This window comes from Lampris incognitus, chromosome 6, assembly GCF_029633865.1.
Source record: "Lampris incognitus isolate fLamInc1 chromosome 6, fLamInc1.hap2, whole genome shotgun sequence".
NCBI lineage: Eukaryota > Metazoa > Chordata > Actinopteri > Lampriformes > Lampridae > Lampris > Lampris incognitus.
The window spans coordinates 56,269,231-56,287,689 of record NC_079216.1 but is presented as its reverse complement, the minus strand read 5'-3'; the positions used below and the strand labels follow the sequence as shown (position 1 = coordinate 56,287,689).

The 18,459-nt window shown below is 41.8% G+C and overlaps 1 protein-coding gene across 1 annotated transcript in view; it reads left to right on the top strand.

The window, feature by feature from the left end:
- The window catches only part of nlrc5 (NLR family, CARD domain containing 5), a 114,287-nt gene that overhangs the window by 54,453 nt on the left and 41,375 nt on the right, over window positions 1-18,459 (top strand). Inside the window, exons 15-24 of the mRNA XM_056282449.1 lie at window positions 6,466-6,549; window positions 6,918-7,001; window positions 7,241-7,330; window positions 7,791-7,841; window positions 7,970-7,999; window positions 10,330-10,413; window positions 11,299-11,382; window positions 11,899-11,988; window positions 12,405-12,485; window positions 13,552-13,635. Of these exons, the coding sequence (XP_056138424.1) occupies window positions 6,466-6,549; window positions 6,918-7,001; window positions 7,241-7,330; window positions 7,791-7,841; window positions 7,970-7,999; window positions 10,330-10,413; window positions 11,299-11,382; window positions 11,899-11,988; window positions 12,405-12,485; window positions 13,552-13,635 (762 nt within the window). The remainder of the gene's footprint in view (window positions 1-6,465; window positions 6,550-6,917; window positions 7,002-7,240; window positions 7,331-7,790; window positions 7,842-7,969; window positions 8,000-10,329; window positions 10,414-11,298; window positions 11,383-11,898; window positions 11,989-12,404; window positions 12,486-13,551; window positions 13,636-18,459) is intronic.

The window sequence follows — 18,459 nt, the reverse complement described above, 5'->3', positions numbered from 1 at the left end:
AACAATGAGCACTGCAAGACCAACTTCACTAGCTAATTTGCCTACCAGCCAGGCCGCTAACTAGCCTGCTAACCAGACCAGCCAACTGATATTTTGAGCTACAGACCCGGCGGTGGCATGACAGCTTTTTTCACCCTGTTTTTGATGAAATCGGCCGCAACAGCCGGGTCCTCAAACCTGTGTGTGGAGCTGTCCGGCAGGGTCAGTCTCAGAACCGCAGGGTAGATGAGACCATATTTCACGCCGGGACAGGCGCGCAGCTGGCGCTTAACATCTCCGAAGCTAGCCCGCTTCTTGGCCACAGCCGTGGTGTAGTCCGGAAATATCGAGACTCTTCTGCCCTTGTAGAGGAGAGGAGACGCATCTCCAGATCTCTTCAGCATGTCGTTCCGGACGTGAAAGAAATGCACCCTGATGACAAATGGTCGCGGAGGTTCACCCTCCCAGGGTCGGCTCCGCAGGGTGCGATGGGCCCGGTCTAGCAGCGGCTTCTCATCCAGGCCGAGCAGCTCCTGAAGCAGCCCGGCTACGAATTCTGTCGGTCGCGGGCCCTCCACTCCCTCCGGTATTCCCAGAAGACGGATGTTGTTCCTCCGCATTCTACCTTCCAGGTCCTCGCATCTGTTGTCCAGGTATGTCACCCTAGTTGTTAGTGAGCCGACGTTCGCCTCTAGCTCGGTAATCCGAGTGCTGTGATCTGTAGCACTGCGCTCCAGCTCTGATAAAACGACTCCATGTGCGTCGAGTTTATTCTGGATCCTCTCGATAGATCTTTTAAGCTCGTCTTTGACCAGTATCATCTCTGATCTGAGAGTGGTAGCTGAAGTGTCAATCTTACCGAAAATATCGGTTTTGAGGGAGCCCATCATGGATTGTAGCATTTCCGCGGTCAGTACTGTCATGCTGTCAGCACTAGCTGTAGCACCCGATGTTGGGAGCGGATCAGATTCAGGAGAGGGCGCAGGCTTATTGCGGCCTGCTCTTGCAGACTCCGTTTTCGGTCGATTAGATGTCATTTCACCTTCAAAGTCCTCAAATATAGTGTGAATCGTTTAAAGGACTCTTTAGACGCTTGACCACCAAAGACATGCACGATTTAGCGAGATTAAATATATAAATTTGGTCACTAACTCAGGAGCAATAGAGAAACGTGTCCTACATCCTCGACGTCCCGGCCACGCCCCCGGGTGGAGGGTGTTTCTGACACTGTCGTGGGTGAGCTTCTTGCCTGATCTATCTCTTCCTGTCTGCTCGTCTGCTCATGTTCTTTCCTATTCCCTTCTCTGGCTTCCTGCATCCTACGCTCTGCCTCCCTCACCAGGTCCTCCACCTCTGATATTTTCCTTGTTACTACTTCCTCTAACGTCTCCCTAATCTGTCTGTATTCCTCCTTTCCTATTGCTGTCATTTTCATTACTCCTTCTTCCACACGCATGAGTGGCATCTGCGGTGTGGGATAAGGAGGGGGTTGTATTCCGGGCATTTTGGGATATATTGGCGCTGATGCTTCTGTTTTTTCATTTCCTTTATCTTTTTCTTTGGTTATTTCTGAGTGTTTTTGATTCATTTCTACTGCCATGCAAGCTAAGGTCATGTTGTGTAAGTGGGCTCTTCTCTGCTCATTTTCCTCTCCATCTTTATTCCATTTTCTTTTGACTAACATGGAAACTTTTTCCGCCTTCCAGTGTTCATCTGCTTTCTTTTTAGCTTGTTTTTCTGCCTTCCCTAGGTATAATATCAATCTCTTCCTTTCCTCCTCTTTGGGGACCTTACCCTGTGTTTGTAAGTCTTTCCATATACTGTCATACGCCCCAATCATGGTGTCTCGCTTGTTCCTCGGGAGCCCTGCAAAAATTTGACTCCTGGTTTTTTCCCATTGTTGCTTAACGGTCCATATAACATTGGGAGGGCAATCTCCGTATTCTTCACACTCCCTGTCAGATTCCCCTTCCATTATGTTTTATCTATCCCCACTCAGTAGCCAGCTGGTTTGTATGACACTTGCGTTCCGAGCAACCAGCCCAATCAGAGAAGAGTTCAGTAGCCAGTCAGTTTGTATGGCACATACGTCCCGAGCAACTGACCCAATCAGTGAGTTTTATCAGGCAGTTTACGTTGACACCAGTTAGGTTTCCACTGCTGATTCTTTCTCACTGAGACACTCCCTCCTTCCTCTCTGAGACACTACTGAGTTTCTACCACCCTTATACACAGTTTTATCAAACAACACACTTTTCAATCATGCAAAATATCAAACATTCACACTTGCCGTTAAAACACGGCACATATCATAAACCAGTGAGCGCTGCTTTTATGGGAACCTCCGTTTTTTTTTGTTTTTTTGTTCCCAAGGGTCTCTAAACCTACTCACTCAGGGACTCTAACCCCTTATACAGACATGCGCTGCTTTTATGGATTTTCTTTTTAACCCATGGGTCTTTAAACCCGTCCGTATTCCCCACGTGCATGCGCTGCTTTTATGGGATTTCTTTAACCCATGGGTCTCTAAACCCGCACATCTTCTTTTCAGTACTGTTGTTGCTTTCAGGGCTTCTAATCCCTGGGACTTTAAACCCGTGCACAATTCATGTCAATGCTTTATTCATCCACTTTAACTAGGACACTTGCCGTATAATGACAACACACAATTTGGTATAGCCAATAACAGAACTTCGATAAAACAGGCGTCTGTTTACCTTAGTTTTTTTAGCGGCCGCTTGTTGTTGCCATCACACTTCAGTTATCCGTTGTCTTTTACTTCTGTGGTCAATCCGTCACTTCTCCGTCTTTATCACGTCGGGGTCACCAAATTGTTGGACTTCAGCTCACTCTACCAACTCATCTTCATCTATGTGAGAGCGTAGTCCTGCGTGTTTGTTGATAAAGCAGTAGGAGAAGATGTTCGGTCTCAAAACCATCCGTTTTATTTAGCAGTAAATGGATAAAGCATACAGAGCTCTGGGTCTAGATCTTCCTATCCCTGACAAACAACAGATTGTGTCAGTTCACGAAGTCTGACTCCCTCTCCTTTCCCTGACCCAGTCTTTATACTATATAAAGTGTTGACTGAATATGGATGTGTGATCTTCTTTCTGATTGGTCCGTTCATCTGACTCCGTTTCCGCCTCACTGATATCCGGACTCCAGGTAATCTTCTTCTCCATCTGTGTTGCAGCTGCCGTCGTAGCTGCCGTCGTAAAATCCTGTTCCTATCTCTGAAACCACAAATCACAGCACATTTCGTCTCCACTCCCCCCTGACCACAACACTTCCAGTGTCCCCCGTCCCTATTCAGAGTCGCCAACCCTATGCAAGGTCAGGGACCCTCACACCTTCCATGGAGACAGACATCTTGTCTCTACTCCCCCTTTACCACAACATCCTTATTGCCCCCTTTGTCATTCAGAGTCGCTAACCTTATTTAGGGTCAGTGACCCTCACACCTAATTTACTCTGCGACCCTCTTTCTGCTAACATACTCAGTACTTTTCCACTGCCACTATAGACCCTCCTGTCCTTGTAACAAGCCCTGTTCCTCATGCATATGTTTTCCCAATGATTGATATATCCTTATATCCCTTATTCCAATTAATACATTGTAATCATCATTATTAAACATCACACCATTACATTTATCTACAATCACTAAGCATTACTCGTCATATCTTGTTTACGGTAATCCAGATATCATATCCACACTGACTGGCATTCCCAAATATGATACTTCGGATTGGTTTACTTCAAATTTACCAAACACCTGACCATTTACTGAAACATGAAGGTTTAATCAAATAGAGTTACTCCAGCTTTGTTTTATTTGGGAGTGTTGACTCTGTTTTAAAGTTGTTTTTTTTCCTGTTGGTCTTGAAAGTTATTTTCTGATATCCTTTTGCTTAATATCTGAAACGTACCCTTTTCTGTGTATTTAGAAAATACCAAATACTCACCAATCAGTCTAATTACCATTGAAATCAGGAGTGTAGTGAAAAGAACACTTTTCTAAAACATTTACTACCACAGTGTGCATTGAAATACACAGCAAAGCGGGGCACTATCTGATATCACTGTAAACTGAAAACTTGGTGCATACCGTCGGCAGGAACATTGCTTTGTAAAAGCTGCATCAGTGAACAACAAAGCACTAATGGCATCATACAAAGTCGCATACAGAATTGCCCAGTGCAAGAAACCACACACAACAGCAGAGGAGCTCATACTTCCCGCAGCTTTAGATATGGTGTCAACTAGTATGTTTGATGAGACAAGCGCTGCAAAATTGAAGGCTGTCCCTTTGTCCAATGATACAGTTGCAAGATGTATATGCGACATTTCAAATGACCTTGAGGAACAACTCACTGAAAAACTGAAAGACAAACGTTTCGCCTTACAAGTGGACGAGGCTACTGACAGCAATAAAGACTGCTCCTTTATTGCTTACGTTCTCTTTGTCACGTCAGAGTCACTGTTTTGCAAGTACGTCCCAAGTAGAGCAACAGCTGATGAGCTCTTTAGGCTTCTTGACTGTTACTTGACAGAACATGGGCTGAAATGGGAGAACTGTGCGGGTGTTTGCACAGATGGTGCACAGACCATGGCAGGGAAAACGAAGAGATTGCAGGCACTAATCAAGAGGGTCTTGCCAAATGCACAATGGGCGCACTGTGTCATACACAGAGAAGCGCTAGCATCAAGACAGATTAGCTAGCGTGGTCAATTTAATCAAAACAAGACCCCTGAGAGCACAGCTATTCTCTGCACTTTGTGAGGAGATGGGAGCTGAACATTCAGCTGTGTTGTTTCGCAGTGAGGCTAGGTGGCTCTCGTGTGGTAAAGTGTTATTGTGAGTCTTTGAGCTCAGAGAGGAAATTCGGGTGTTTCTGGAGGAGGAGCATATGCATGAAGTTGCAAGCAAGTTTGGTGATGAACAATTTCTGATGAAACTGGCCTATCTCAGTGATATATTTGGAAAGCTGAATGAATTAAATCTTTAGCTTCATTTCGAGACAAGCACCTTCTTGATCTTGTCTGCCAGGATCAGTGCATTCACTCGAAAGCCTGAGATGTGGGGCAGATGACTTGATCAAGGAAATACTGATTTCTTTGAGAATCTGAGTGAATTTGTTGAAACCAGTGATTCTGGAGCCACCACAGTGATTTAATGTCTTGAGGAGTACATCTCTTCCCTGAGAGGATTCTTTTAAAAATACTTCCCAACCAACAGTGCTCAGTATGATTGAGTGACAGATCCATTCAATGCAGCGGCACCTGCTGATTTCAGCTCTGCTGAAGAGGACCAGTTCAGGGAGATGACATCTGACTCCACCGTGAGGCTGAACTTTACAGCTCAGACACTGAGTGAATTCGGGCTTGGCGTGGAGAGGGAGTATCCACTCATAGGACAGAGGGCTGTGAGCATTCTGCTTCTCTTCGCCACATCCTGTCTCTTGGAGATGGGCTTTTCTGCTGTTGCCTCACTTAAAACAAAGTACAGAGCTAAGCTCAACACTGAGCATGACTTGAGAGTGGCAGTAGCAAGCCTGCAATGCCGTTTTGTAAAGATGTGCAGTGCAAAACAAGCTCATTGTAGCAACTAATGCAGTGATAAGACTTGAGCTCTCACAAATTGACTTGCTTATCGTTTTTCCCAAAAATCTGCATTTCTTCCTTTTGTGCACAGATTGAACTTTATTGTTATTGTTCTAGCAAAGTGATTTTTACATTTTATTTCGTTTTTCTCTGTTTATGAAAAAGCACAGAGACTGATGGAGCAATCTAGTGACAAATGTCACAAAAAGAGGGGGTCCGCGGTGGTGTAGCGGTCTAAGCGTCGGCTTTGTGTTGATGCAGTTGCCCACTGGGGACCAGGGTTTGCACCCCGGTTTCGTCAGATCCACCTTTCTCCCACTTACAATGCCGTCCTTTCATCTCTACCCAGGAGACTCAAAAGCTTAGCCTCCAAGAACAACAGTCGGTCACTAACGGCTTTAACAAACATCGGAACACAAAAGAGCCATTGACATCAATAGCTCTGATAACGACTCCAAAGAGGATAAATATCTGAGTTTCATCACCAGCCAGTAAGACTAGCTTGGTCTAGTCAGAAAGGCACGAACTGATGAAGCCTCTTGGATGAGAGGCGAAACGTCTTCACGGATATATAGCCAAGTCCAGTTGCACTTGATTCAATTCCTTTGGATAACTATGACCTGGATGAATGAGAACATTCACAGAGATGTAGGAACAACACCAACACGGTGATATCGGATACACGGCGAAGTGGGTAATAGTCTTCCCAGCAGTTGCGCTAATCACTCAACCTGCACTTAAGTGCTGGAGATGGTGAGTTCTTCCTTGTAATCTGTATTACAAGAAAGAAAGTCACCATCTATATTTTGGTCAAGGAATACATACTGCCACAGAATTGGCTTTGCGATGAGGGGCTAACTGTATGTTAATTCTTTTCAGGTTCTCTGGTGGCCATCTGACTGATGTGGGAGTAGCTAGCCTGGCTTCAACTCTACAGGACTGCCCATGTATCACTGAGATCAAGTAAATGATCCTTCTGTTGTATTCCCATTATGTCAGTACAGCAAAATAAATCCTGAGATGATCTTCTTCACAGGCACAACTGGTGTGAAAGTAGTGCTACTTGATATGTGAATATACACGTGTATGCAATACCTTAGCCTGTGTATCAAATGTTACCTTAATTGACTGAGTAAACATTTGGGGCATTAGTTGGTATAAGTGCCATGGGTATAGCCACCTAACAAGCTAACATGCTTACAATATTTTGGATACCAATTCAAATCCTAAATAGATTTTCATTACATTAGAGGTTATGATCAGGGTTGAGTTGCAGATTAACTGAATTACCAAAAGCCTTCAATTTATGTCACTGTGTACTTCTCTGACAGTCTACATAGCAATAACCTGACAAACCAAGGAATCAAGCATGTGGCTGACATTTTTTCCAAACTTCCAAATCTGGCCTCTATAACGTAAGTACATACAGTAGTCTTGACTGATATGTCACATTTCATCTCTTATAGGAAAGACATCAGATGTTTTTTCATCAGTGGTAGTTCCAGACTTTACAATTTAAAAAGAAGTGTGTGTGTGTGTGTGTGTGTGTGTGTGTGTGTGTGTGTGTGTGTGTGTGTGTGTGTGTGTGTGTGTGTGTGTGAGTGTGTGAGTGTGTGTGTGCGTGCGCATCCGGGTTTGCATGTGTTTCCTGCAGGCTGGGTAGACACAACAAGCCTCTGGAAGGCATAACAGTTCTCATAAAGAAGATGACCACTTGTGTCAACATCGTGCATGTCCATGCTGAGTACGGATACACACAAGCACACGCTGGGATAATAGCTGACATTGCTTGGTATCATTGTTTAACACGGGGGTCAGGAACAACACATTAGACTTCTCTCAAGTCGATTTCCTATTGTTCGGTAATCTGTATTTCACAATAAAAGATTCAGCGAAACGCTGTAGAGGACTTTAAAGTATAATCTCCTCACAGCCAAGGTTTTACAGTTCAGCTATTCTTAGTGATTTTAAATGTCATGTTTTTCAGTTGTGGCTTCACCACTTAAAAATGAAATAGTAATCTGTTATTATTAATTTCCACGGACTACCTCAAGTCTCCAAAAAGATGTGAAAGTAGTATTGATTTTGCAGACTGAACATCATGCAAAATCTCAGTTAATGTTGAATATACAAAAAAGGCCAAATGAGTATGTTTTCATGTGTCAACACTGATCCATTTTTTAGTTATTTTTACTTTTTCCTAGGGGAATGAAAGAACTCAAAGTTACATTCTTGCAAAACTCAGATAACAAAGGGTGAGTTTTATCATGAAATAACTTTGCAATTTATCATTCCTGAATAATAAACAATTGTTCTGTTCATGCAGTATTGCAAATTTTACTCTTGCTTATCTCAACCTCTTCCCCCTCTCCAAACCCTGCAGCCATAAAAATATCAGTGGACCAACAGTCAGGTGAGACCCTCACACTGATCCTCGTTCTACTTGAATGCTGTCCAGATCTTTTAACTATTTAACCAATTTCCTTGATGAGCTTTGCTCTTACTCCAGAGCAAACATACAAACAATGTTTTGTGTTTCATGTTGTTGCTTAGTCAAGATGGAAAGAAAACTGTGGGACCATTTCTTTTCTCTTCATGACAAATATACTGAAGATACTGTATAGTACCAAGCCTTGGGTCAGGTGCCTGGATGACATTGGTTTTAATCACGAGTTGTGTCACATGTTGATGCTTCATTTGAATTTGACACTTTCCAACGCTTGAGATTTGTATTATGTTTGCCTCTCTGTTCTGCTGGTTGCAAACAAGAATCTGTTTTAACAGTTTCTGACGTTCTTTTTCTCCAAGACTCTGTGGCCCCCTTTACATGTAGCCCCGGGGCAAATTGGCCCCTACCAAGCAGATGATGGCCCACACTACGTACCTTGTGGATGTACAGATTGGATGTGGGCCTGTTTTAAGGCCCCTGTCAATTCAGTTGATATTGTATTTAAATGGTCATATTACCAAACCAATTTGTGTTTACATTTTCACAATTATCAAATAATCACAAACCAACTGACACGTGGGGAACCTGGAGCCTCTGGGGCCCTTGGAGGTCCAGGGCCCTGGGACAGGTGCCCACTTTGCCCGGTCAGTAATCCAGCCAAGGTCTCTACACGTAGCCTATAGTTTAGCCAGATTATATCTAGATAGGGCATCAAGAATAGCGAACTCAACCAGTACCCAAAAACAATTTACATAAAATTTAAAAAGTACATAGAGATGGGTTTAAAAATCCCTAATTATTAAAGTAACACATCTAAATGGTATTAAATATACTGAGATAAAAGAATACATAAATAGAAAGCATGGGATGAAATCAAAAGTGCAGACTTTCACACAACAAAACTGGAACAGAGCAAAGAAGAAGAGAAAATTTGAAGGTTAAAAGGTTAAAGGCAATCATGTCAGTGAACATGGAGTTAAATCAACATCAATGAGACGGGATGAAAACGAGTTTTCCAGTCACACAGTAGTGGTACGGTGTTGTGCTGTATGCTCATTTTTATCCAATCAATATGCCCACCCCCCAGTTGGTTTGCAAAAATAGTCCATAAAAAAATCCCTCTTCCTGCAGGGTAAAGAAAGTTTTCATGTTGCTACATATATTGACATGTTTGGAGGTGGTCGCCTTTGTCCTCTTTTAGGCTAGCTTACAATCAAAGTTGCAATAAATAAAGGTTCATTCTGGGTTTTTAAGTTCCTTTGCAATGCAGAATGCCACCCGGTAAGTTTTCTGCATCCTGTATTTTCAGTGTATTTAATGATTTGAGCCTGTTTCAAGAACATATGTGTAGAATGACTCGCATGGAGGCAGTGTTAGCGTCTATGCTTAACATTTAATAATCATTGCAGGGGAACTCAGGTACAGTGTACAGGCATGTAGCTGTGTGTATAATGCCGCCACTAGGCTGCACGATCACGTGACTACTCTGTAAGTACGGAATTTAGGTCAGTACAAACATAATGCTACAAGCTTATCTACAATTTGGATGACCACTTTTGCAATGCTTTCCTGTGCAAAGAACATTGTTTTCCCCGAACGGGAATAAACCCCTTCTTACGTCTCTCTTCATCTTTTGGAAGACCATGCAAAGTGCGTTCTTACTGTTGGCCAGAAACGAAAAAAATAATGATTTCACAAGGACCCAAGAGCAACGTTATACTTGGGGGACCCATTGTGACTTGTTTAGTCTGTTTTTTTGCCTGATACAAGACCAGGGATATGGGAAGTAGCCCCAACTTTATGATATCCCAACACATAAATATAATTTCATACTGCTCAACTTGACCATCTCCATTTTCCTAAAATGTAAGATCTTTAAAATAACTAATCTATCAAAATTAACTGAGGGTGGACCAAACTTTGGAAATGTGCTCATAAATCATCCCTGACCACCTCTGGTGGTGGTCTGGGCGACTGGATCACACAGCGTCCTCATTGCTTCTTGGGTTACAATACGATCACCCGAGACACATGTTAATGGCAGATGTATGGTGCGCCTGTGTTCAGTTCTCAGCATCTCAATCTTCGTTGCCCCATATTATTATAAGTGCTACCATTGTTCATAACTAAATTGCTTTTGCTAGCATCCATCCATCCATTATCCAAGCCGCTTATCCTAATCAGGGGATGCCGGAGCCTGTCCCAGCAGTCATTGGGCGGCAGGTGGGGAGACACCCTGGACAGGCCGCCAGGCCATCACATTACTAACATTTTGTCTCATCCCCCCCCCCCAGCTTAGTAAACCAAACATGGGGCAAAACTGAGATGCAAAGACTTTGCCAACTGCTGGCCCGCTGCCCTGCTCTTTCTGTCCTTGAGTGAGTAATCAAGTTCAACACACTTCAGAATCAGGAAAACCAATATCAGCGAGAAAAAATAACAGAAAAAGTACAGCCCAATACAGATGAAGAGATTGAATCAGGTGTTCTGCTGAAGGCTGTCTTTTCCCTGATCTGGAATAACTAAAACCTTGAATGTATTTCCAACAGTCAAGCTATGTTCATAATGCAAGCAGCCCATTCAAGTTCAGCCATTTTAAATTACACACAAATCACACACTTGATTCAACAATGATTTGTATTGGCTGTCTATTAATTGAAGTCGACTAAATAAGTTAAGTGTTAGCTAACATTGCTGTATACCCTGCTACCTGCTGCGCAATAAAACTAGTGTCCTGGTAGTTATGCAGCGTATGGATGCTCTTGGAGCAATCTACTGTACAGTCTGTATCTCTAGTCAGACTGTCACTGTAATACTGTAGCATACTCTCACAGGGGATGATGCAAATCAACTTGGCCAGTGACAGTTATTTGTCAGTGATGTGTGTGTGTGTGTGTGTGTGTGTGTGTGTGTGTGTGTGTGTGTGTGTGTGTGTGTGTGTGTGTGTGAAACTTCAGTTAACATTTCACTGTAAACTACTCAACAGAAAGTAGTACTGTTAGCTCACTGCATGTTCCCAATGGCTATTTTCGACATTATCATCCTGTTTCAAGTGCTTTATCTTTTTTTGGGGGACTTTTGTAACTGGCTGAAGTTTGTATATCTCAAGATCTTGACTGATATCATGCAAAAAAAAAAATATTGATTTTTCAAAAATTTGTATTAATTTTTCTGTAGTTTGAGGAAAAGCAACAGCAGAAAACAAACAATCTGACATGGTGTTTTTCTGTGCATGTGTGTGTGTGTTTGCATGTGGTTGACAGTCTTTCTGGAGGCCACTTAGACACAGAGACTCTAAGGATGCTGGTTGACTTTTTGCCCAGAATCAACATTAAGCAAAGAATCATGTAAGACTCAGTCTAAACATTCATGGGATTATATGCTGTTGTATGCTGTATTTGCCGTCTTTGCTGAGAAAATACACATCACACAACCTCCTTAATAGATGTCACTTGTTGTTTTTTTTTCATGAAAACATAACACACGGCTTCTCAGTTTTGAAGAGCAAACATCTACAACCTGACTTTTGTTATAAGATAATACTGTCCAAAGGAGTTGAATCAAGTGCAACTGGACTTGGTATATATCCGTGAAGACGTTTCGCCTCTCATCCAAGAGGCTTCCCCAGTTCGTGCCTTTCTGACTAGACGAAGCTAGTCTGACTGGCTGGTGATGAGACTCTATATACCAAGTCCAGTTGCACTTGATTCAACTCCTTTGGATAACCATGACCTGGATGAATGAGAACATTCACAGACAAGATAATACTGTGTTATGTGTCCTGAGGGACGGGACAGTGCAGAACATCATTCACTTTTTTCACAGCAAACTGTTGTGGTTTACTGGTGTATTAATCTGCGCAGTATGAAGGAGAGCTGTATATCAAGTAATGGTTTGGAGGTTTTGACTGCTCTGCTGTCTACATGTCCTACGGCGGTGGAGCTCAATGTCAGGTACACACACACACACACAAATGTAGAGACATGCACCCATGCATTTGCATACAGAAAGATGAATGTACATTCACACATGCAAAAAAAGCACACACATAGCATGCATTATCTTGGCTTCATTTGACAAGTCGTCATTGAGCTTTTTTGTGTAAATGTGGAATGTCACTTTGAAGAAACATGACTTCAGGATAAGTCTCGTTTAAGGACTGTGAATAAATACTGCAATCCTGACTGCAAATAGTCAGTCACATTGTTAAATGTCATAATGCTGCTTTCTCATTTCTTCCTTGATGAAACAGCATACGCGTTGTTTTCCAGCTTAGAGGGAAAATGCTTTTCTACTAATAGCATGAGCGTCACAAATAACACTATTAATTGTCAAATCGGGTTAATGTAACTCTTAATGTGCTTGTTAGACTGAAGAGTCCTGAGTGTGTGTCTGTAATGTTCTCTGGAGGGACGGACGGACCAAGACCAGAAATATCAAGAAAGCTCTGGTATGTTTGAAGGTCTCCTTTAACATGAGTTTACTAATGTAATGCATAAGATCAAATTTTTAATGTCATATCCATCAGAAAAAACCCTCTTTTTTCTATGTGGCCTTTGTGACAAATAACATTTGAAAATAGAGATGCAGCTATGAGGACTAGTTACAGTATGATGTTGATGATGATTGGAAGTGAAATAATAACAATGACCACAGTAATGACTGTGATGGAAATCATGGTAGTGATGATATACACCGATCAGCCAAAACATTAAAACCACCTCAGTTGCCATGAAGGGGTGTACCTGGTCTGCAACAATGTTTAGGTAGGTGGTACATGTCAAAGTAAAATCCACATGAATGCCAGGACCCAAAGTTTACCAGCAGAACACTGCCTACAGCACCACACTGCCTCCGCCAGCTTGCCTTCTTCTCATAGTGCATCCTGGTACCACCTCTTCCCCAGGTAAATGATGCACACGATGTAAAAGAAAATGTGATTCATCAGACCAGGCCACCTTCTTCCATTGCTCCATGGCCCAGTTCTGATGCTCATGTGCACATTGTTGGTGCTTTCGGCAGTGGACAGGGGTCATCATGTACACTCTGACCGGTCTGCATCTACACAGCCCCATACACAGCAGGCTGTGATGCACTGTGTGTTCTGACACCTGTCTATCATAGCCAGCATGAACTTTTTCAGCAATATGAGCTACAGTAGATCTTCTCTGGGATCCGACCAGACAGGCTAGCCTTCGCTCGGATCCTTATGCTTGCCCATTTTTCCTGCTTCCAACACATCAACTTCAAGAACTGACTGTTCACTTGCTGCCTCATATATCCCACCCCTTGACAGGTGCCACTGTAATGAGACAATCAGTGTTATTCACTTACCTGTGAGTGATTTTAATGTTTAGGCTGATGGGGTGTAGAAGATTCTGTTCATGGTGATTTTATTGGGAACAGGTGCAGTATTAAGGGTGTCATTGATGACAACAGTGATGATAGAGAAAATGTGATGAGGATAATATTGGTGATGATGAAAGCTTTGTTTTTTGCTGTTTTTGTTTTTCCAGTCTCAGTTGTTGCAACTTGCTGCCTGCTGTGATGGGGAATGTGTTGGGAAGTTTGGGACCCTCTTCTGACATCACGCTATTGGAGTAAGATTCGCACATATGCACATACACTATACAGACATACATGCATGCACCCATATTGTGAATTGGAAATACAAAGACACACACATGCACACACACACACACACATTTACTCACAATAGGTATATGTTGCTGCCAAAATTTTGCACCATACAAGTATGACCGCGCTTGTTAAAAAAGGGTAATTGATCCCTTATCTGACAATTTGACATTGCTCCTCTGCTCAGTAGATTGATGCCTGTGAACTTCACACCATTTTCACTTGCAAAGGTGCAGTTTTAGATGCAATAACAGGTTTTATGCCCCGCAGCCATATTTACAGGAATGACCCTTAGTAAAGTTCTTAAAGCCGCTACGATGAGTATTTCATTGATTATCCACTGGCTCCAATTTAATTATGATGCCTCAGTATGACCGACATAAACAAATGAGACCATCAGCAAAAGAATTAGATATTGCTATATAATGACTAAACGCTTCCCCATATCTGATTAAATAATTTATGGCGGAAGACGGGAAATATAGCCACAATTAGATGTTCATTACCTCATCTCTGTGTATCTTACAAACGGGTGTTTTTCTAAAACACAGCTACATGTACATCACTCTTCTTTTCAAAACAATGCACCAGCTTACAGAAGGTGAACGTAAATCTTTGTGACAAAGAAGTCGTTCTCCCATGAAACACTACCGCCCTTGTCCAGAGTGTCGTGCAAAGTCAGCGAAAATCCAAAACCCCTCGTACCAGCTGTAATTAAATTGCCTGGTTGTGTTTGTGAATAGCATTTCAACTGATTTACAGTTTCTTGTCTGCTCACCCAAGGAACTCTGATGCTCGAATGTACATAACAGTAAAAGTGGGAAATTGTCCAATTTTCCCTGGTTTGCCTCAGACATCATTGCCAATGCCATCCAAGGTTTTGCCAAACACACCCCAGCAAACATCTCCCTCTCAAAGTTAAGATCTGTTCTAGAGGCCATAGTAGCCAAACTACAGGAAGTTGAGTCTGAATACTTACCTTAGGGATCACACCTATATGTGGTCATTAAGACGGCTTTAGAAAAGTAGTCCTGCAAATGGGAATAATCTATGGAGCCCCTAAGGGGACATGGGGGAATTTTTTTTTTTTTGTTAACTATCTCGTGCTCACGAGATACTAACTGGTGCGCACGAGTTAGTATCTCGTGAGCACAAGATAGTACTTCCTGTGGCGCATCACATATTGATACAGACACCAAATGGTTTGAGTTTGTCATAAGAGTCCAAGTGCCAAATATAATTAGGCCCTTTTGCAAAATAGCTTCGGCAATGGAGCCGTCTCCTTCTTCTGAGTTCAACACTGCGTGGGTCTAGTTCTTGTAGAATTAACCGTATGTCTTCTTTCTTAACGTGTAATCCATTCTCCTTGCATTTTGTGTACATCCACCTACACTACCGTTCAAAAGTTTGGGATCACCCAAACAATTTTGTGTTTTCCATGAAAAGTCACACTTATTCACCACCATATGTTGTGAAATGAATAGAAAATAGAGTCAAGACATTGACAAGGTTAGAAATAATGATTTGTATTTGAAATAAGATTTTTTTTACATCAAACTTTGCTTTCGTCAAAGAATCCTCCTTTTGCAGCAATTACAGCATTGCAGACCTTTGGCATTCTAGCTGTTAATTTGTTGAGGTAATCTGGAGAAATTGCACCCCACGCTTCCAGAAGCAGCTCCCACAAGTTGGATTGGTTGGATGGGCACTTCTTTGAGCAGATTGAGTTTCTGGAGCATCACATTTGTGGGGTCAATTAAACGCTCAAAATGGCCAGAAAAAGAGAACTTTCATCTGAAACTCGACAGTCTATTCTTGTTCTTAGAAATGAAGGCTATTCCATGCGAGAAATTGCTAAGAAATTGAAGATTTCCTACACCGGTGTGTACTACTCCCTTCAGAGGACAGCACAAACAGGCTCTAACAGGTACTATTTAATGAAGATGCCAGTTGGGGACCTGTGAGGCGTCTGTTTCTCAAACTAGAGACTCTAATGTACTTATCTTCTTGCTCAGTTGTGCAACGCGGCCTCCCACTTCTTTTTCTACTCTGGTTAGAGCCTGTTTGTGCTGTCCTCTGAAGGGAGTAGTACACACCGGTGTAGGAAATCTTCAATTTCTTAGCAATTTCTCGCATGGAATAGCCTTCATTTCTAAGAACAAGAATAGACTGTCGAGTTTCAGATGAAAGTTCTCTTTTTCTGGCCATTTTGAGCGTTTAATTGACCCCACAAATGTGATGCTCCAGAAACTCAATCTGCTCAAAGAAGTGCCCATCCAACCAATCCAACTTGTGGGAGCTGCTTCTGGAAGCGTGGGGTGCAATTTCTCCAAATTACCTCAACAAATTAACAGCTAGAATGCCAAAGGTCTGCAATGCTGTAATTGCTGCAAATGGAGGATTCTTTGACGAAAGCAAAGTTTGATGTAAAAAAAATCTTATTTCAAATACAAATCATTATTTCTAACCTTGTCAATGTCTTGACTCTATTTTCTATTCATTTCACAACATATGGTGGTGAATAAGTGTGACTTTTCATGGAAAACACAAAATTGTTTGGGTGATCCCAAACTTTTGAACGGTAGTGTATATCCATGGAGTTGGCCGGATGTTTGTAATTGTTCTTGGATGAAATCAATTACCCAATCCAAACCGGTGTATCCCTCCTGCCGAAACAGGTTACAAGACTTCAAAATTCGTTTTAAATGTCTCACAGAGACAATAGAACGGTGACGTCTTGCAAGTACAGCAGCAATGTCCTTATAATGAAGTCACCGGTTGAAATATAGCCAAACTAACTCCTCTACTGTCATTTTCGTACAGAAACACGAACCGAAATCTGAATGGCCTCCCGCTGAAATTCCACTGTTTTATGATTAATGGATTTATGATTGAAGATGCCTGTGTGTTTTGTGCCAGGTTGCAGTCACTCTAAGCTGCAGGAAGCAAGCGAAAGCTATGACGTCACATACGCGACCACCTCCTGTGTAGTCTTTCTAATTACGTATTTTCAAAAGCTTATATCTCAACAGTTTTACGACAAAGTATGACTTTCTTGACCTTAAAATTTATGTTTTAAATTAATCAACAACATATTTGGATTTCATGTTGCAACTCAAACAGGACCAAAAGATAATATTCCTCTCCTCATTCACTGCCATTCATATTTTTTACCATCTAAGGTCCCATGAGGGTCCACCGGAAGGGGCGTGACTTCGGCACTCTTATTTATAACCATTATGGTACATATCATAGATTGAATAATGAATAGGAAAAATACTTTAAATAATAATGGCAATAATGTTTACAGCACTATTATTAACTGAGTTCTACACTTTACCTGCATACTGTTCAAGTCCTGTGGATTCCAGGGAAGGGTGGAGTCTAGATCCTCATCTTCACCATAAACGGGTCCAAACTGTACTTCAAAGTCTTCAAGAGATGCTTGGATGGCAAGGGCAAGAGGGGGATCCAACTCGCCACTTGACAATTGGTCTGCGTCTTGATTTGACACAGACATAAAAGACTGAGATTCATGCCTGCTTGTTGACTGGCAAGTATGATTGACACCATCATCAGAAGATGGTGGATGCAGGACCTCTGTGTTACTCATCTCAGGAGGGGCTAGTCTTGGTTGCCTGCTTGGTTCTCTCTGTTCATAATCAAATGATAAAAAACAAACAAGAAAAACAATTACCTTTGCATCATCTCATCATGTGTACTATCACATACAGTACATGGGAATAAAACACCTTACATCTGAGCAGATATTTTTTGTATATGCATACTGAGTTAATGTGTCATTGAGCTTGAACTTTTAACCCTCTTCCATCATTTTAGCTGCAGTTTAAATTTAATATGGATTTACCATTTTTGGAACAAAATCACGTTTTATTAAAAAGTTAAATCTGTGATACACAACGTCATGGTCCACATTCCTTTGCAGACTGTGTGCTGCATTGCTGTACAGTATATTGGATTGCAAGCCATGTGGTTTCTACTGCAAGTTGCGGTGATTAGTTCAAATGCGGTGTATATTGTATGTCACAGACAGGGTCTGTAAAAACGCAGTAATTTCTATTGGCGCTTACTTTTTCATGGTTTTCCTGCACTGAGCAACCTGATGCTGGATCTGAATCAGAGGATCTCTCTGGATGATCCACTTGATGATCAGTTCCAGTCTTCTAGTGATAACGTCTCCTGGTTCTGTTCCTCAAGGATCGTCGCTGCATAGTCCTAATTTATAAAGAAATCAGCAGATCGGCAAATTATGCAAAACAATTCTTTCTGAACTTATTGCAATTGAACATATACATAAGTGGGGAGAGAAGTGGAGCAAATATTTATAAATGTGCTACTCTTTAAAAACAATACAAATGAATTAAATGCATTCCTTTTTACAACATAGGATGTACTCATTGCAGATGAGACAGGTTTGATAGACATTATTCACACCAAAAATAAAGGAAGTGATTAATTCTAGTTATTGAATTTTATGTGGCGAAAGACAGATAAACAACATATGCTGTCATATGGCTGCAATACTGAGAATGTAAAAACTTGCTTTCTGATGGCTGGGTTATACTCAGAGCATCTGCATTGTCACATTGATCAAAACATGGGGGAAAATCTTTCAACAGTTAATTTGTTCTCACAGGGTTCCATTCAAACAGTTGACTGTAGTTCGTTTATGGTAACTCAGATGATTTAAATGCTAAAAGGTCATGGAAAAATGCTAATCAATAAACTAGGACACTCAGAAGCAACTAAAAGGCAGCTAAATCAGG